General features: G+C 42.9%; 5 protein-coding genes across 7 annotated transcripts; 2 read left to right on the top strand and 3 right to left on the bottom strand.

Moving 5' to 3' along the window:
• Positions 1-350: 350 nt before the first annotated feature.
• LOC129770840 (dynein light chain Tctex-type protein 2B-like) lies at positions 351-4,838 on the top strand. Of its 3 annotated transcripts, XM_055773950.1 has the most exons (7): positions 351-3,649; positions 3,706-3,780; positions 3,843-3,921; positions 3,981-4,061; positions 4,130-4,189; positions 4,255-4,356; positions 4,411-4,838. In XM_055773950.1, the coding sequence occupies exons 3-7, from the start codon at positions 3,898-3,900 to the stop codon at positions 4,774-4,776; spliced, it is 633 nt and encodes a 210-aa protein (XP_055629925.1). In that variant the 5' UTR covers positions 351-3,649; positions 3,706-3,780; positions 3,843-3,897; the 3' UTR covers positions 4,777-4,838. The 3 variants fall into 3 exon arrangements, with proteins under 3 accessions (XP_055629925.1, XP_055629924.1, XP_055629923.1); XM_055773949.1 differs by having other exon boundaries at positions 351-3,780; XM_055773948.1 differs by having other exon boundaries at positions 352-3,921.
• On the bottom strand, positions 4,744-6,437 carry LOC129770839 (cell division control protein 6 homolog). Its single transcript, XM_055773947.1, has 2 exons — positions 6,017-6,437; positions 4,744-5,956 (listed from the first exon to the last, which is right to left on the bottom strand). The coding sequence occupies exons 1-2, from the start codon at positions 6,340-6,342 to the stop codon at positions 4,879-4,881; spliced, it is 1,404 nt and encodes a 467-aa protein (XP_055629922.1). The 5' UTR covers positions 6,343-6,437; the 3' UTR covers positions 4,744-4,878.
• Positions 6,438-8,775: 2,338 nt separating this feature from the next.
• LOC129766916 (uncharacterized) lies at positions 8,776-9,528 on the bottom strand. The gene has a single exon (XM_055767515.1). It carries the CDS (start codon positions 9,526-9,528, stop codon positions 8,776-8,778), a length of 753 nt encoding a protein of 250 aa, XP_055623490.1.
• A 519-nt stretch (positions 9,529-10,047) lies between these two features.
• LOC129766915 (uncharacterized) lies at positions 10,048-12,120 on the bottom strand. Its single transcript, XM_055767514.1, has one exon. The coding sequence runs from the start codon at positions 12,118-12,120 to the stop codon at positions 10,048-10,050; it is 2,073 nt and encodes a 690-aa protein (XP_055623489.1).
• Positions 12,121-14,926: 2,806 nt separating this feature from the next.
• LOC129770436 (zinc finger protein OZF-like) lies at positions 14,927-17,345 on the top strand. The gene is made up of 11 exons (XM_055773274.1): positions 14,927-15,085; positions 15,287-15,789; positions 15,889-15,972; positions 16,029-16,112; positions 16,167-16,250; positions 16,306-16,470; positions 16,521-16,604; positions 16,656-16,739; positions 16,799-16,882; positions 16,938-17,102; positions 17,155-17,345. Exons 1-11 carry the CDS (start codon positions 15,063-15,065, stop codon positions 17,232-17,234), a joined length of 1,440 nt encoding a protein of 479 aa, XP_055629249.1. The 5' UTR covers positions 14,927-15,062; the 3' UTR covers positions 17,235-17,345.
• The last annotated feature ends 1,967 nt before the right edge of the window (positions 17,346-19,312 follow it).

Here is a 19,312-nt window from a genome sequence, read left to right as displayed (position 1 = left end):
TTCACATATGCTCTACATATCGTATTGGGTGCTGTTAGCCCAATTGATATTTGCATTGAAACATGTAGCATCGTGTTCCGTTGGGTTTAAAGCAAAAAGGAAATGGGTTGAATAAACACTCAAAAAATAAAAAATTATGAATGAATTTATCTTTTCCATTTCAAATATATTTTCTCTATACTAAAGTAACATTGTTCTGGTGAGTAAACTTGTGTTCGATAATTATATTTATCTTATATTACATTGATGAGCATTTTTTTCTTTATTTCATCCATATACAACAAAGAGCCATCTCGTCCAGGACCACAGAGGGCGGCTTTGGTACGTGATACTCACCATCCTTCTATCATTATCATTCGGTTATGGATACTAATGGAGTGAACAAACAATACCTAGCAACCAGACAAAACGGACCCAAATCATTATCGAAGACTTTAACAATGTAATTTTTCAAACATATCCATAATCAGCATGCAGCAGATAGCCTAACGGAATCCTACGTGAACTATGCGGTCGTGTCTTGGACACAACCCTTCTGTGCCTTTTTCTGTGCGGTCCCTATCCCCCGCACAAAAAAAAAGGTTTGCCTGTATATAATAGTCATGTTTTATCTCTAGAGTAATTTATAGAAAGATAAAATAAAATTACATTCCCATATGTTCCACAACTACATAATTAACGAGCAACCAAGTATTCCTCCTTATTTTTGAACCTGCGTTTGATTCAGCAGACTAACGCTCGTTGGCATTGAAATACCGAATCATCGAGGTATAATCGCAAACTTGTCATTCTAAAGGTGCTCATACACTGTTTGACCGAAGCCAAATATTTGACTCTTTTTGACAGATAAAATTTGGTCAACGTGTACTGATCAAATATATTCTACACAAAACACGACAAGCAAATATTCAATTATTGGATGCCTAAAATATTTTTTCAGTCTGTTCTTCGAACCTGTCGGTACATGGTTAGGTTACCTTGGATATTTCAGTTGATTTTTTTTCCATGTTCGGTGTTTGATATTGTTTACTACTGTTTAAAATTGAAGAGTGGCAAACAAAATAGTGTTTGTACAAATATCAAATCAAACCTTATCTGTCAAAAAATATCAAATATTTGACCTCCGGGCAAACAGTGTACGGCCACCTTAAAACATACGTTTAATTAAATGGAATATTATCTCATACACTATATTAATTTTAGCTACATAGCGTTCAAACGTCCGAAATTATGCAACCGACATAATGTTCAAACGCCCGAAATCATGCAACTGACATGTCTCTTATAAACGGGAATGGACTTTTTCACTTCACGGAGTTTATTTTTACACGCAAATGTCCGTGACAACGATGATAAACACAAAAAGATTAAGTGAGGTGTCAGTGTCGTTTCAGGTTTCAGTTGGATATACAAGTCGACTACCGTCGCATGTGTTCTTCCGATTGTTTCTACGTTGTCGGCGAAGCAGATAAACTGATTAAACTTGTTGAAAATCGTGCCCCGCATGTTGACGCCCGCTCTCCGCATAACACCTTCCAACGCCACGTTGAAGAGCAGACAGGAGAGTCCTTCGCCTTGTCGATGTCCCCTGTGAGTCTCAAATGATTCCGGCAGCTCATCTGAGATCCGCACACTGCACCGCATATCGTTCATCGTTGCCTGAATCAGTCTTATCAACTTTTGGAGAAAGCCACGTTCGTACATGATCCTCCATAGCTTTCGTCGGTCGATTGTATCATACGCGGCCTTGAGGTCAACGAAGATGCGGCACTTTTGAAGGATCTGCCGCAGTGTGAAAATCTAGTCCGTAGTCAAGCAACCGGGCATGAACGAAGCCTGATAACTTCCCACAAATCTATTTACTATTGGCGATAGACGGCGAAAGAGGATCTGAGACAGATTTTTGTAGGCACCATTCAGGATTGTAATGGAACGATAGTTTCCACAATTCAGCTTGTCTCCTTTTTAATAGAAGGCGCAGATTACCCCGTCCTTCCACTCTTCCGGTAACTGATCTTTGTCCCAGATCCTGATTATCAACCGCTGTATACACTTTACAAGTTTTACCATACCTCCCTTGAAGAGCTCCGCTACGAGGCCATCCTTACCAGCTGCTTTGTGGTTCTTTAGCTGTTTAATGACCTCCTTAACTTCACCCATCGTCGGGGGTCCTCCTCAACGCTCATCGTTCAACCTTCATCGTGGTGCTGCCTCCACCTTTCGATCACCTCGCGTTCGTTTGTTAAGATGCCTCCTTCCTTGTTCCTGCACATTTCGGCTCGCGGCACAAAGCCTTTGTGCGAGGCATTTAGTTTCTTGAAGAACTTCCGCGATTCTTGAGAACTATCGTCGCTCCATCTCCTCACACTCTTTCTCTTCCAGGCGGCGCTTTTTTTCCCGAAAGAGATGTGTTTGCTGCCTTCGCTTCAGTCTGTATCGTTCCACGTTTTGTCGAGTCGCTCGTTGCAGCATGACTGCATCCTTCTTGTCCTCAAACCATTCGTTCCGTTGTCCTCGTTGTTCATACCAGATGACAGTACCTGCTGTGCTGCTAAACGCTGCTTTTAAGATGTCCCAGCATTCATCGAGGGGGCAGCATCCAGTTCAAGATGCTGCGAGTATGTTGTAGCAGTCGTCGTAGGTGATACCATGGTGAACGTTGGTGTTTTATGTTACTGACGACTAACAGTTTAGAACGCAGTTTGACCATCACCAGGTAGTGATCTGAAACGATGTTAGCGCCACGATAGGTTCCTATGTCGATGATATCCGAAAAGTGCCGACCGTCAATCAAAACGTAGTCAATTTGTGTTTCTGTTTGCTGAGATGATCTCCAGGTGTATCGGTACTGGGGGCTGTGCTGGAAGAAGGATCTACGTATGGCCATGTTCTTGGAATCCCTCCTCTTGGTCGACCTGAGGGTTCAAATCACCGATGACGATTTTTATGTCGTGTTTTGGACAACGATCGTATTCACACTTGAGCTGCGTATAGAATTCTTCTCTATCATCTCCGGTGCTATCTAGATGAGGGCTGTGGACGTTGATAATGCTGGCTCAGCATCCCCAGTCTGCACATACTTCCGTTGATCGGCCACCAGCCAATCTCCCGTTTCTGCATCTCCGCCATCACGATTAAAGATGTACCCAGTTCGTGTGTTGCAGCAGCTCTGGTAGATGGTATAACCATCTCGAAACGATCACACCATCGAACCTTTCCAGCACAACACTGGCAGCGCTACGATGTTGAAATTGCCAGCACTCAATATATCCGAAAGAATTCGGGTACTCGCAAGAAAGTTGAGAGACTTGCAGTTCCATGTTCCGCGTTTCTAATCTCTAGTCCGTGTTCTTTGCGTGGGTTTAGCCGTGGGATTGTCCTGTCTCGAATTCATTCGTGATTTTTTCTGTGCGTTTCCTTTTTACGGATGGCCTGCAGGGCCTGCACCAAGCCCCTGTCTCACCGGAGGACCGACGTGCACAGCTCTTTTTAAAGTCCCCGCTAGCACGAAAACAGTTTATCAACCGCCCCTGACATGGGGAACGGACGCAGTTTTGAGCCGCACCTTCATGATGAACAGACGCTCGGATAGACGTCCTTCTTTGTCAGCACACGACTAAGATCCCACCAGGGTTGGCACAGCGGGGAGGTAGTAGTTAGGGGACAAGAATCTAAGGACGAATGTGGTCTATTTTATGCTTACAGGTACACGAAGTACCGATGGTACGCTTAGTCCAGTCAATTACCAACCAGGCCCCAAGTTTGCTGTAACGGAATCGTGTACTGTTGCTACTTCTACACGATAAAGAAGGCATCTAGTATTCATAGCGTCTTTTTTTCAGCTGACAGTCCATAATTTTCCGTTGTCCTGGGTATTTTATGTTACATTAGTTCGGAATGGCCACAGAATCTGGAACTAAGGTCTGTAACAAAATACGCCTACATTAATATTAATTTAATTGTTCGTTGTTTCCTATCAGAATGAGCTCGAGAAAATCGCCAAAAAGAAACAAATTGCTATAGTGGAACCGGCTGGCTACACAAGGCGAAAAGAGGAAAAGGTATCGGTGTAATCATTATTTCGAACTTCAATCGAACCAACCTTATTATCCTCTCTGTCCAAATTAAGCGCAAATCCTTTTTCCCCGATCCCCGTGGAAGCCAGGACATGCAGGATTCATCGAACAGTGTAAGTATTGATTTTGTTTCGAACTATGCGAATTATTGATTTCTAGCAATATTATTATTTACTAGACTGAGAAGAAACAATCCGTTGCCCAGGTTTATGACCGACTGATGAATGCTGGTTTTCCGTCTGTGGCCCCCCGACGATGGACTAGTCAGCGAAGCACATTGGTAATTTCGCTTCCAACTGTTTCTTTCAAATCCTCCAGGATTATATTTTTTCAGTACAAATCGCCACGTTTTCAAAATACTTACCTGTTGGAATCGCGGCGCCCTTTTGACCGCGACGAAGTGGAACCGATTGTTCATCACTATCTGGATTCATTTCTGCAAAATCTCAAATACTATCCGAAACGTGCCAAACGATTGGCAGAAAATCTGAGCATTGACTTGAGGGATACGATCAAACGCTGCCGCTATGATCGCTATCGAACCGTTGTGTGGGTAACCGTTGGAGATAAATTCCATCAAGATTTTAGGGCAACTATGCATTTCCTGTGGGACGCCGAAAAGGATGGATACATTACCTATGCATTCGAAACACCGGATTTCTTTGTGAATGTCGTCATTTTTGGCATTTATTATGAGTAGCATTCGACTCGTGAGGGATTTTCCTTAAATAAAATGGTTTATTCCAAAATTTGTTACTAGTTCAAAAAGTTGAGTTTCATATGGCAGTTAGTTTTCTCACGATCATTTCCCCACACACGACGTGTCGCTGAGCACGCTAGCGATGAGTTGCTTATCATTCAGAATATTATGCACTTCCTCTTCATCCCATTGTAACTGTACGCGATTCAGACGAGGTTCCTTTTTTCCTTGTATCCGCAAAATCCCACGCGTCTCTACCAGCGAGCAAATATTTATGAACTCAGTCTGATCCACGGAAAGAAGATTACGCTTTGCGCATACTGTTTTGTAAACCTGGTGCAATCTACCCACTGTGATGTCCTTACTTTTCCCAGCCTTCAGCAGCAGAAGTAGTGCACAAACAAGTATCTTCTGCTGAAGCGGGAACGCCTCGTCGTCCTCCATATTTTGGGTTGAACCATAGACCTGGTTTAGGGTAGTGACAACCTGTCGAATCTGGACAGATTTCGGTGGAGACACGGTTTTCCCTTCATCCGACAGCACAGGGTCCTTTGAAGATATCTTTTTCTGCTGCCGGTATTCGTTATCAGTCGATTCTACCAGCCTCCTTGCCAGGAATAGTGCACGCCGTGCATCTCCCGATGTGGAAGCAACCTTAGCAGCAAGCAGTTGCAGGGCCGCATCATTAAACAGATCTCCGGTTTCATTTTCCGCTAAATTGGACTTTAAAATGTTCACCAACTGCTGTTTTGTGTATGGAAGAAAATGTATCAGATGAGGCTTCAATTCACATCTGGACTGCAGTCTGGACAACAAGCGGTCTGTCAAATCTAACGCATTTGCAATTCCCACCAGGATGAGTCTCGAGCCCCGCTTCGCGGGCCACTCGAAAATATTGTACAGGACAGTCTGTTTACTACTGGCCAATTGATCAATTTCGTCTAAAACTAGCATGATTGTCTTGTGCTTCCTCTTCAGATACTCTTCGATAGCAGTGAGATACATCTTCTCAGTTGTTCCTCCAACCTTAAGTTGCAGCTCCTCGCAAATTTTCTTGTAAATGCCTCCCGCACTACTAATTGCAGTACAATTCACGTAAACCATACGAATCTTGCTGGCCAATTTGTGATCACTGATTATTTTCGTAAGAGTCGCCGTTTTGCCTGTTCCAGGAGGACCACTGAAAACATTCACAATCGCTTTTTTATGACTCACTAACTTGAGTGCTACTTTTAATTACCTTATATATAAACTCCCGGATCCATTCTCTGCTAGTATTTCCTCAATATATTTTGCTAACTCGCCGGTTTCACGTTCTCGTTCGGGCAGACTCCCAACCGCACTCACGCTGATCTCATCCTCCACATCCAGAGCATCTGGCTCCTTCTTCGAACGAATTTTGGATCGTTTGGGTGGCGAACTCTCGGTTTCTTCAACAATGTCTTCATTCTTCCGGGGACGACCCTTCCGTGTTGTGGGAGTTGTATTCTCCTTCGTGTTGTCCACTTCCTCCAGTTTTACTTCACATAAACGGTGGCGCGTGCTGCGTCTTGTAGTCATGGACATTGTTGAGTATTCGAGAAATAAAACGCAGCTGACCACAAACAAAACTAGGATCGATTCAACAATTCAGCTGCTGCTGCTGTTGTTGTTCATGAAAAATGCGCCTAAATTGTGAATAGCTGTCAGCTGATGGCAAGTAGTGATGTCCGGTAATGCCCAACGTAATTTGATATAGCTACACTGCCGTTTTACGCATAGTTGTCCCATGTTCCAAAATCAGCAACTGAGAAAAACGCAAACAAAGTTTTCTCACATATTTGTCTACCAAAAGCTTTAAGCATTTCAATTTAGCAATACACCGGGTTTTTTATACGCACTATACTATTTTTTAATGAAATGTGATGAGATCCCCTCACTGAATCAATCAAGCTTGATTACGGGTTTAAAAATTCATGGTGGGACTGTTGTGCCTAGAATATCAACATGGGACAATTGAACTTGATGTTGTTTTTTGATATACTGGGAACAAACAATAATTTTTTTGTGTTTTTCCGAAAGATTATGCATAGAAACATCGTTTTATGAAGAAATGAGTGATCTGCGACACCTTCGCAGAATATAAATCTAATTGTTATTACGCATTCGCTAACAAGGTGTACACGTGTTCTGTTAAACTTTTTCTTATCTGTTTGAGAATTAATTCGTTCTTCCAAACCAGAAAATATTGCATTAGACCTGTTGAAAGTGTGACATGAAATTCTTGTACTTGAACCGACTTCGATAACAATCTACAAAAAATACATGGTGGGACAGTTGTGAATAGAATATCAACATGGGACAATAGAGCTTGATGTTTTTTTTATAAGTAGGGAATAAACTATATGTTTTATGGTGTTTTTTTGTAAGATTATGCATAAAACAACGTTTTATGCAGAAAAGTGAAAATCGTCAAAAAGTAACATGGGACAACTATGCGCAGAACGGCAGTACAGGTGAGCCAGATTTTTTGTATTGTACACGAAAATTACTCACACAAATAAATTAGCGTATAGGGTTGTGTTCAAAAACTCTGAAAAACTTGTTAATTTAGTTGATATAAATCCATTTTTCTATATGTTTTTACACAAAATTGACCTCGGAGACGAAGTGAACATGAATTATGATTGAAATTCCTCACAAATTGCAAGCTATTTTGCACGCCGTTTATTAATACTTTTGCGTGAACCTTTATAGCATAAAATCCGGCAAACATTAAATCGCATATCAAGCGTATGCATAACATCATATGCCCTTAAATTTGGTTAGCATATAATGCGCCTAACATATGCATATGCATGCAACAGTGGAGGCCATATACATACATGGCAAATGCTTACCGAATTTGTTCGGATGAATATGCAGCTTTGACCGGCTATAATAGCGATTATGTTGAAATTGAATTGCGATCTAGTATGAATATATTCATAAATAGTCAAAGCACCAAATACGACTTTTGCCATATTCATATACGATTTATTACAGACATTGAAAAAAAAAGGACGCAGAATATTTTCGTGAAATGTTTATTATAGCCTCACAAACCGCCATTTTTATATATCAGTATTTATGTTTGTAGAAATAATAATTGTTTGATTGACTTGTGCTGGGAGTGGAATATGAATGTTTAAAATGGCACAGATTGATGTGAAACTGCTCCGATGTGGGTTCGAACTCCGGTCGTCTGAATTAGCATCCACCAGCTATCTCGCGCGGCTATCTGAAATTTAATTCAACAGCGGTTAAAATTTTCGAGTGCATCAGCATTTCATTGACATTTCAATATGATGTAATATGTTCTTCATTAGGATCTAATATGATTTACTGTTTCATGATTTTCTTCAGCATGCAACACGATTCACTACAGTACTGAATCGATTTAAATTATACGCTTATGCGACACACAAACTGCATCAGCGTAATATACGCATATGATGCGGATTAAATTAATTTTACGACAATGTACATCATAAAATTGATGTTTATTATACCGAATTGCGACTTTATTTGATAATGGTATATAAAATCGAGATTTTACATCTATCACAAGGAACAACATTTTCTTGAGGTAAAGAAATGAATAATTGTGAAATATCAAGCATTGTCCAAACACACCAATTGTCCAAAACCACGATTGTCCAAAACACAATCGTTTTATTTCAGGTGCAGCCACACGATCAGGTAAGTATCATCATGAAGAGAACGGAAACAGGATTGATGATTCGGTTGTGGAATGCGATGCGATGGAGAGCTGCGACGAAGCCGTTGTTTTGATGAAGGTATGTCCTTGACCGGGTGAGTATTGATTTCAGCTGGGTGTAGCGAGGGTACAACATGTACGATAGTTACAAGCGGTGAGTATGCATAGTCGGCAGGCGTTGGAAGTGAATGAACTCTTGGTGGTATTCTTCTGCGGGTGATGTTACTGTGTTCATTGAACTTATGGATGCAGCGCTTGTTTCATGAGCAATGGAGATGCACAATGCGACAAATGGATGATGTCTTCTCTTCTGCAGACGCTATCGGGAGCAGGCATATTTTTGAAATAGGCCGAGTATATCGACCACTCGGAGTTTGTAGCGTGACTACTCGAGTTGTTCCGTCGTCGCCCGGATGGGTTTCAATAATTTTTCCGGTTGGCCAATTCATCGGTGGTGAATTATCATCCTTTATGATCGCCAGCTGTCCCTTTTCGATGCTGATAGGCGGTTTGCACCATTTAGTTCGCGATTGCAGTGTCGACAGGTATTCCAGATGCCACCTCCTCCATACCTGCTGGAATAATTTTTGAGTTTGTTGCCATTGTCGAAGTCGGTTGAACGGAATTTCGGCTACATCAATGTCTGGAACGGCTTTTAGGGCAGAACCAGTCAGAAAATGACCTGGTGTGAGTGCCTCTAAGTCAGACGGATCGTCGGCGAGGGCCACGAGCGGGCGAGAATTCAGGCAGCACTCAATTTGCGTCAGCAATGTTTCCATCGAATCATAAGCGAGCGTGTGTGTACCTAGAACTCGCACAAAGTGCTTCTGCGCTGATGCTATTGCGGCCTCCCACAGGCCACCAAAGTGTGAGGCTTTGGGCGGATTGAAATGCCAGCGTATACTATTGTTGGTACATTCTTGAGCGATTGCCTTTTGATGTGATTCGCTACGAACGAGCTGGCGGAGTTCGTTTGCTGCACCGACGAAGTTTCGACCATTGTCGCTATACATTTCTGCACACAAACCTCGACGGGAGACGAACCTGCGAAAAGCTTCGATGAATTTTGCCGTACTCAGGTCAGCAACCAACTCTATGTGGACAGCCTTTGTGACAAAGCACACAAAGACTGCAACATATGCTTTTATGGGTACAGCTCGTCGATGCGGTGGTTTCAGTTGAATTGGTCCCCAATAGTCAACGCCAGTCACGGAGAATGGTCGAGCTGCGGTGACTCGAGACGCTGGAAGTTCAGCCATGAATTGCTCTAACAATTTCGGGCGCGCTCTGATACAAATAACGCATTTGTGGACCACTTGTTTTGCCAGGTTTCTGGCCCCTGTGATCCAGTATCGTAGACGGAGAAGATTCAGGAGTAGTTGGGGCGCTGCGTGCAAATGCTGTTCGTGGTAGTAGCGAACGAGTAGAACCGAGAACTGATGCGAGGCGGGGAGTAAAATCTGGTGCTTGCTATCATAATGCTGCGTAGTTTTCCCCAACCTGCCACCAATGCGAATGAGCTTGTCTGCTCCCTAGAACGGATCGAACCATCGGATGCGAGATTTCGGATGTACAGGTTGTGCTCTTTCCAGGCTGTTGTACTCGCAACTGAAGGTCTGCTGCTCGATCAAACGAATGATGACTGCTTCCGCTTCCTTCCGCTCGTCTGTTGTTAAGTAGGTCGCTGTTGATTCATCTGGTAACTTTCGCCTGCTGTTCCGTACAAACCGATAACAGTAGGCTACTGCTCGAACTAAACGCTGGAAGTTTGAGAATCGTGCTACTAAATGATCGACGAACGTAGGTTCAACAGATGCGGAGGCGACTGCAGGTGATGTTTTTCTCGCTTCTACGAGCGCCCCGAGATGAGGTGTACTATCTTGTTGCTGAATGGGCCATTCACTGGGATCATTTTTCAACCAGTGTGGACCCTGCCACCAAAGCTGGGAAATGAGGAGCGTTTCAGCCGGAAGCCCTCTAGAAATATGGTCTGCGGGGTTCTGTTGACCCGCTACGTGATTCCATGAGCAGTTCCGTGTTTTGGTCTGGATTTTGGAGACGCGATTTGCGACAAAAGTAGTCCACGCCGATGGACACGATTTGAGCCAGCAGATGACAATAGTCGAATCGACCCAGAAGTAGGTTTCTGCTGGTGTTTGAAGCGATGACGTCACTCTTTCGTACAACTCGGCGGACGAGAGAGCCCCACACAGCTCTAATCGGGGAATACTTTGATTTTTCAAAGGAGCTACCTTAGACCTTGCAGTGAGAAGGGAAACTTTGACAGCGCCGGTAGCGTTAGTAGATCGAACGTAGACACATGTTCCGTATGCGCGTTCCGAAGCGTCGGAGAAAAAATGTAGCTGTACCTTTTCTGGATTCGGAATCAGAATGCAGCGGTTGATACGCAGGTCGTTCAGCCGTGGGAGTTGCGATTGATACTCGTACCAGCGTTCCTTCAGATTCGGAGGGAGCTCAGCGTCCCAACTCCAAGTCCTACCGTCGTTATCCTTCAGCGTCCACAGTGTTTGCATGAAGATTTTGGCGGTAGTTACAACTGGGCCCACTAGGCCTAGCAGGTCGAACAGTCGAGCGATGTAGGAAAGTGCGATGCGTTTAGTGAGGGGAGAATCTTCTGTAGACGGAAGCTGGATTTTGTACCGAAGCTGGTCAGTTGTCGGTTCCCAATGCAATCCGAGTGTTTTAATACATTGGTCTCGTTCGAAATCAACTGAAGCTTTGAAAGCACGGTTTTCGGGCGGTACGTTCTCAAGAACGGCTGGCTCATTAGATGCCCATTTGCGAAGTTCGAATGCGCCCTTGGAGAGAAGAGCTTCGAGTTGTCGGCGGAGGTTAGAAGCCTCCGTCGTGTTACGTCCTCCAGAGAAAAGGTCATCAACATAGAAATCTCTACGCAGCACGTCGACCGCTTCGGGATAATTATCTTTTTCGTCGTCGGCTAGTTGTTGGAGAACTCTCGTAGCGAGATATGGAGCGCTAGCGGTGCCGTAGGTGACAGTCTTCAGCTCGTATGTTTCGATTGAGTTGTTGGGAGAGGATCTCCAGACGATTCGTTGCAGCGGTGTGTCTTGGTTGTCCACCAAAACTTGACGATACATCTGCTTGATGTCGGCGATCAACATCACTTGGTGTGTCCGAGAACGCATAATGATTGAGCGGAGTTCTTCCTGGACAATAGGACCCACCATGAGAGCGTCGTTTAGCGATGGTCCGTTCGGGGTTTTGCACGACGCGTCGAAGACCACACGCAGTTTCGTTGTCGAGCTGTCCTCCCGTATTACTGCGTGGTGCGGAAGATGGTAGCAGGGACGGGGTGGATTTTCATGATCAAACACGTGTTGCATGTGGCCAAGAGCATAATAATCCTCTAGAAACGTTCGATACTGCTGATGCTGCTCCGTGTTGCGTATAAGGCGACCTTCAAGATGGTGAAATCTTCGAAGAGCGGTGCGTCGGTTGTCGACCAAGCCCAAGAGTACTTCTTGCTTCAAAGGAAGGCGCACTACGTAGCGACCATCTGGATTGCGAGTGATTGTACGACGGAAGTGTTCTTCACACGCGGTTTCTTCTACGGAGTAGCACATAGATGCGGTGTCCTCTTCAATGGATCAAAACTTTTCCATAAGGCACTGTAAATTTTCGACGGTTGCGACGTTTGCAATCACGGGAGCAGATGACTGACCGGATGTGGACTTTCCCGACACTACCCAGCCAAGCACGGAGTTCACGAGCACTGGGGAATGCGACCCGAAACCTTGAACAAGTCAAAAAACATTTGTGCTCCTAGAATGATATCAATGGAACTAGTTGTACAAAACGACGCCAAGACGAGGAATGGAGATCGACGGCAGCTCAACGGTAATGCGTGGCAAAACGAGAAACTCTAATCTGACGGAGAACTTATCAGAACGAGATCATACAGTAGTGAGAAGTTTCTGGCGAGCATGCGTTGTTGAGTGACCGATACCAACAATCGGAAGTTGAATTTTGCTGCGGTATGCTTTGATCCGCTGCGAAAATGATTCAGTGATGAAACAGCATTCACTTCCGGAGTCCAACAGAGCCCGTGCCACATGTTCGACTCCTTTGTCGTCAACTACGATGACTAGCTGTAGCAAGCAAAACAGTCTTCCGTTGGAGCCCAAATGAAGAGTAACTGACGGATTCGACCACGGTGGCCGACGCTGAGGGTGTAGGTAGTTCACTTTTGGATGGTTCCGTTGGCCGTTTCATTTCTTCTGTGGTAGACGGCGGTATACCAGGACAAAGTTGTGTATGATGTCGGCCGCGGCACCTCCTACAACTACTGGATGACGGACATTCTTTAATAAAATGACCTTTTCGCAAGCAATTGCGGCAGAGTCGATGACGACGAACTTCCTTCTCCTTTTCTTCACTATTCAGCTTGGCAAACGTGATGCATTGATAAAGAGGGTGATGCTCCGCGCATAGGACACACTTCCTCGGATTTATTTGAGTCGCTCCATGGCTAGTAACTGGGCGTTGGATTGGTTTCTTCGGCTGGATGACTGACTGAGCTTCGGGTTTACTTCCCTGGATGGCTTGCAGCACGGTAACTCTTCGTTGAATGAATGACGTCAGATCCTTAAACGTGGCTGTGTCCTTAGAGGCAGAAAATTCTTCCCAGTCTCTCCTCGTCGTAGAATCTAGATGGCTGCTCAACATTCGGACCAGCAAAACATCCCAAAACTGCGTTTTTTCTCCTAATTGTTGAAGAACTTTGACGTTTGCCTCAAATTTTTCCACTAATGAATGCAATTCTGTTGCTGACTCCTTTTTAACCGATGGAAACTCGAACAAAGCATCTACATATGACTGTTTGAGGCGCACAGGATTTTGGAAATGCTCAATAAGAAGATTCCAAGCCACGACGTAATTGTTAGAACTAATTGGAATCGTTTGTATTAACTTTAGCGCGTCTCCTGACAACGATGACCGCAAGTAGTAGAACTTTTGTATATTGGAAAGTTCGACCGACGAGTGCACAAGCGAAATATACAGATCATGGAAGTTCAACCAGGTATCTAGGTTTCCATTGAATACGGGAAGTTTTACGTCGGGCAAGCGCACGTGCGATGACGATGGAGGGACATATCCAGCTGAGGGAGAACTCGGTACATGCAGGAGGTTCGATTTATTGTTGGCCAGAAGTAAACCCTTAACTCGACAGTACGCCGTCTCGACTTCCGTACGTAATTTCAGCTGCTCGTCAAGAATTCCTTCGTCGAGACTCTCAAGCTCCATCTGCACGGTGTTGAAGTCGACCCAGAGCTTGATGATGCTCTCCAGACGGACCGGAACTTCATTTGCATCTCTATCATCGTCGTAATCGTCAACGAATTTCCTGATAGCGTTGAAAGATGTCAGTAGGCTTTTTTGTCGCAGCTTGAGTCCCTTGATGCGACGATCCGTGGACATGATGATGGAAGGATCTGTAAATCAGAAGACCGCGTAGCCCTGACTGGGAGAGTAAGAAAAGATGGAACCTCAATTACCTTATTGAGGCAAATAAATGCCTTGTAAGTTTCAGATGTGACCGTCTTCAATTTAGGTGGTTGACTTTCAGCAGCAGTATTCCAGCATCAGCAAAATCAGCAAAATCAGCATGCGGTAGCATACAACAGCAAGATGGAGATTTTTTCGAGTTCTCCTTTCCTCTAATGACGTATCTTAGGGTACAGTCCGTACCAACTCACAGGGCTGGGTGTGGATCAGCGGAGTTCGACGCTGATCCGGTTCGAAGGACCAGATGTCGACGGCTCAGTTGAATGGACAAATTCCAGGTATCAGCGGACACAACGGTGAGTTTTTCTTCCTTTTCTTTTCAGGTGGTTTGGCGCGTATTCCAAGGATTCCCAGGTAAGCACAATTTCAATTTTTATTTCATTTATCTAATTTACTACACTACGATCTAATTAACACAATATTTAATATAAATGATGAGAGAAACGGTATGATGGTTGGACTGCTGCTGCTAACTAAAGCGACTGGAACAATAGAGCCTCCTACATCTACAACAATCCCTTTTATATCGAGGGGTCCCGGAACTCATAATTGCGGCAGGCATCGATGGGGTGTAACTGTGCAATCAATGCCCAATACAGTAAGCACTCGATTTACTGCCGAGTTGGATATGGTTGATGACTGAATAATTTATTCGTCGTACACGAACAGAATGAATAACTACCCTTTTGCCAAACAGCAGACATACTGATGTAAAATTAAAGAAATATAAAAATAAGAACTTATTTCCCAACCAATACATTTCATACTGAATGCAGATAATGAGGACACCATATTTTGTTTACCAATACAAATATACTTTGCCTGCTACTCCACCTCATGTGTATCATTGGTCTCGGCTCAAAAGATTCAAATTGTACACAAACTGGTTTGTTTTGTTTGTTTCAGAAATATCGCCAGTTTTAGAATTTATGTGAATTTATTACGGGAGAATTTTGAGTTTTAATTTAATAATTTGAATAAATAAGACTGGAAAAGTGATATGGCGTCTGTTAGAAATAATCTGTAAGTATATTGGGGAAATGGTTGGAAAACCACTGCATATTAAATTTTACTCCTTACGGCGATGTGGCTTATTTTCATTACATTTACCAAAATAACAAGGCATGTTTTGGTAAATCTTCACCAGCAATTTATTATGAATCGAACAAATACAAAAATATTGGTGATAATTGAAATGACATTGACCATAATTCATATTAATAGGTACCAGTGTAGCTTTTGCTCCAATATATGCAATGAGCAATTCCATCACGTACTGATCCCCTCTCACCAACAGCAGAAGCTAAAAGATATCATGGAGAAGTTGAGCAGTCCCATTTCTCAGTTGAGTAGTTATCCAACATGTGGAAAATGCCGCCAAGACTTCATTACCGTCAACGACATTCCCGAGAGCTGTTTCCAAATTTTGCCCAGTGCCAAACCGATAGATAACATCAAGGTGGATCCAGAGTTAATGATTGAGGACCACGAGCTGTCGGATAATGGAACCATTTTTGAGGCATTTCCAATAGTGAATGTTGGGCCAATTGAACAGAAAGCCGAAATACAAATCAAGGGAGAAAACGGAGAGGTGTTCTTCATTAACGGAATGGTCGAAGAAAACGATGATGAATCAATAAATCCGGTGGCTAGAACGAATGCACAAAGAAAAAGTGATGTGGATGCTTCACACAAGGAGGTTCACTCACCTTCACTCAGTCAAAAACGTAAGAAAGGTTTCGCGAACGAAAGTTCGATGGAAGACCAAAAACGGTGGTTACACACAGATGAGTATGTACTGATCCGAATCTATGAACTTGTTTCAGGCTGGAAACCGTTCAAGTGTGATATTTGTAAAAAAACATTCACCTCAAAACACGGCGTCAGATTGCACATGAGAACTCATACGGGTTGGTAACGAAAAATTCAATTCCATAAACCATTCAGAGGGTTCATTTATTTGCAGGTGAACGATCATTTCTGTGTCCACATTGTCAGAAAACATTTAGGGAATCTTCAACGCTCATGAAGCACATTCGAACTCATACGGGTAAGTTGTATCTGTTCTACCATGGTGAACCATTCAGCAGAGTATTTTTTATAGGTGAACGTCCCCATTCTTGTCCACATTGTCCGAAAACATTTATACAACATTCGACGCTCCAAGGCCACATACGAAGTCATACAGGTTGGCTAGAACAGTTTTGTTCAGTAAACATTTCAGAAGGGTCTTTCCTTTGCAGGTGAACGTCCCTACTTGTGTCCACATTGTGAGAAAACATTTAAGGTTTCTTCAATGCTATACCTGCATATGCGAAAAACTCATCCGGGTTTGTTGGAATCGAAGAAACAGAGAGATGATAATTCGGAGGACTCGCAGGAGGAAGATCACATTCGATTACAAACGGGTGAATGTGTGGTGTTTTTCTCGTAAACATTTACTGATAATTAATTTCAGGAGAAAAGCGATTGAAATGCGATAAGTGTGAAAAAACATTTGGCTCACAATCAGGACTCAAAGTGCACGTTCGATCTCATACGGGTTGGTAATTAAATCTGTTCTATGTACGTCTCAACAGTTATTTGTTTCCAGGTGAACGTCCGTATCCCTGTCCACATTGTCCGAAGGCATTTAAGGATTCCTCGGCGCTCGTGTTGCACATTCGGAATCATACGGGTTTGTTAGGATATGTTTTACGACAATGAACCGTTCAGCATGTAGCCATTCCTTTGCAGGCGAATGTCCTTATCCGTGTCCACATTGTCCGAAAGCGTTCAAGCGAAATATAGCGCTCAAAAACCACATTCGAACTCATACGGGTTTGTTGAAACAGTTCTGTTCAATGAACCATTCAGTATGATCATTCCTTTGCAGGTGAACGGCCATATTCCTGTCAACATTGTCCGAAGATGTTCACGCTTCGTCCATCGCTCGCACAGCACATGCGAGCAACTCATCCGGGTTTGTTGGAAACGAATAAACAGAGAGAGAGTAATTTGGATGATTCACAGGAGGAAGATGACATACGGTTACAAACGGGTGAATACGTGGTGTTATTTTTCTGTAAACATTGACTGATAATCTGTTTCAGGAGAAAAACCATTGGAATGTGGAAAGTATGAAAAAGTAGAGTGTTCCATACCTAGAGGCACGGACGGGAGCTCGACATAGGACTGTTATTGGGAACAATGAGCCGTTTGTTAGATGAAATGAATATCCTTTATACGGATTGTAGAAGTTGAAGTGATCAGCTAGATAATCCCCTTGATTCCGCGCGACGAATGACGTGAGATATCAAATTTTCTCTGTTTATTGTGAAAGCCACCTTACTTTTCAGTAGAGATGGGCAAACCGTTCATGAACTGTTCAAATGAACTAGTTCACCAAAAAGAGTGAACGAACGGTCGTTCTTTTTTACTGGGCAACAGTTCACATGAACTGCTTACCCAGTTCAGAACGAACTGTGTACGAAGACCGCTGGCTGAACTGTGTATACAGTTCAGTTCAGAACGAACTGTACGGTGAACGGTGAACTGTGTATGCAGTTCAGAACGAACTGTTTACGATGACCGCTGACGGAACTGTGCGTACAGTTCAGAACGAACTGTGTATGGTGATCGGTGTATAATACCATGGACAGACATACAACTGTACTAGCGCTGTACGTGTACAGCGTTGTACAGGTACCACGATAGCATGACACACATACTTTGGTTGTACATTGTACCGCATGTCAGACTGACAATCAGAAGTTTGAATTTATTGCATTGTATTTTCACCAATATTTCAATGAAAAAGGTTTTTATTTAGCGTCTAAACTATCGAACACAACAAATATGTTTCCAATCTGAGTTATTAACTCAAGAGAAAGTCAATGAAAAGAATGTATACCAAATGTTTTGATTCGTTTTGTTCATGCTACCCACCACTAACCGTCTATGGAGCTGCGAACAGTACAACTGTAGCCATGTACAGCGATGAAACAGGTTGGTACAGGTACAGCGATTGTACCGAGTTGCTTGCATGGTTCTAGCGCTGTACATGGTGACAGACATACAATTTTCGAAGTACAACGCAAGTACAGCTGTATGTCTGTCATAAGTATAAGAGGAAGGCGAGTGAACGTGTGATAGACGAATGCTGCTGCAAGGTAAATAGTCCTCAAATTAACGAATGGAAACAAGATAGCCTCATGAAATAATAAAAATAAGATGTCGGTATTGTCGTTTTCATAATAAAACGCAATATAAAATTGGATTGTTCGATCATTTATCAAACAAAGTTTTAATTTCATATTTTCAAGTTGAGGGTAATAGATCAGTAAGACATGCAAATCTACCTCACAAAAAAAAAATACAGTTGAAAACGAAACGACTCAAACAGTATTTTTCAACAGTAAATACAAATTTTTGTCGCTAATGCGAAATGTTTCTATATTATATCACATTGTGCTCGATCATTTCGAGAAAGTCTTTCGCGGTTTGGTAGTTTTGCTATAGCAGTTATTGCAAAACATTGAAGAAAAGCAACGTAACGCTGGTTTGTGCTGAAAATAAAAAAATTCAAAAACATAGTTTGATTTTCTATTCTGCTAAGATATTTTTAACAAAATTCGGACATATAATTATTGCTAACAAACAGCATTTTTTGAATGAAAAGAACAGTCCTACATAACATATCACACTTTTTATACATGATATGGCATATCCCTCTAATGTACGAAAGAGTGAGTGAACTGCTCAAAAGAACTAGTTCACTTAAGTGAACGGTTGGTCACTGAACGCTTCATTAAAGTGAACCATTCTGCCCATCTCTACTTTTCAGTGACAATCTATAGCCACACAATTCGCCTGCAGGAATACCGTGCCTTGAGTCATCTCATGTTATGCTTATGACAGACATACAACTGTACTAGCGTTGTACTTCGAAAATTGTATGTCTGTCTCCATGTACAGCGCTAGAACCATGCAAGCAACTCGGTACAATCGCTGTACCTGTACCAACCTGTTTCATCGCTGTACATGGTTACAGTTGTACTGTGCGCAGCGCCATAGACGGTAAGTGGTAGCATGAACAAACCGAATCAAAACACTTGGTTAACACTCTTTCCATCGGCTTCCTCTCGAGTTAATAACTCAGATTGGAGACTTCTTTGTTGTGTTTGATAGTTTAGACGCTAAATAAAAACCTTTTTCATTGAAATATGTGGTGAAAATTGGTCGTATTTCTGATTGTCAGTTTGACATGCG

Source organism: Toxorhynchites rutilus, chromosome 2 (genome assembly GCF_029784135.1).
Source record: "Toxorhynchites rutilus septentrionalis strain SRP chromosome 2, ASM2978413v1, whole genome shotgun sequence".
In the NCBI taxonomy this organism is placed as follows: Eukaryota; Metazoa; Arthropoda; class Insecta; order Diptera; family Culicidae; genus Toxorhynchites; species Toxorhynchites rutilus.
The sequence above is the reverse complement of the archived record's forward strand: the minus strand, read 5'-3'. Positions and strand labels throughout refer to the sequence as shown.

What these genes read in the sequence shown, in the direction of transcription:
- LOC129770840 (XM_055773950.1), top strand. Translation starts at nt 3,898, where the DNA reads ATGGCCACAGAATCTGGAACTAAG. An exon ending in CCACAGAATCTGGAACTAAG is followed by an intron (nt 3,922 to 3,980) that starts GTCTGTAACAAA and finishes GTTTCCTATCAG; the next exon opens with AATGAGCTCGAGAAAATCGC. An exon ending in TGCAGGATTCATCGAACAGT is followed by an intron (nt 4,190 to 4,254) that starts GTAAGTATTGAT and finishes ATTATTTACTAG; the next exon opens with ACTGAGAAGAAACAATCCGT.
- LOC129770839 (XM_055773947.1), bottom strand. Translation starts at nt 6,342, where the DNA reads ATGTCCATGACTACAAGACGCAGCACGCGCCACCGTTTATGTGAAGTA. An exon ending in TCCGGGAGTTTATATATAAG is followed by an intron (nt 5,957 to 6,016) that starts GTAATTAAAAGT and finishes GAATGTTTTCAG; the next exon opens with TGGTCCTCCTGGAACAGGCA.
- LOC129766916 (XM_055767515.1), bottom strand. Translation starts at nt 9,528, where the DNA reads ATGTATAGCGACAATGGTCGAAACTTCGTCGGTGCAGCAAACGAACTC.
- LOC129766915 (XM_055767514.1), bottom strand. Translation starts at nt 12,120, where the DNA reads ATGTGCTACTCCGTAGAAGAAACCGCGTGTGAAGAACACTTCCGTCGT.
- LOC129770436 (XM_055773274.1), top strand. Translation starts at nt 15,063, where the DNA reads ATGGCGTCTGTTAGAAATAATCT. An exon ending in GCACATGAGAACTCATACGG is followed by an intron (nt 15,973 to 16,028) that starts GTTGGTAACGAA and finishes ATTTATTTGCAG; the next exon opens with GTGAACGATCATTTCTGTGT. An exon ending in TGACATACGGTTACAAACGG is followed by an intron (nt 17,103 to 17,154) that starts GTGAATACGTGG and finishes AATCTGTTTCAG; the next exon opens with GAGAAAAACCATTGGAATGT.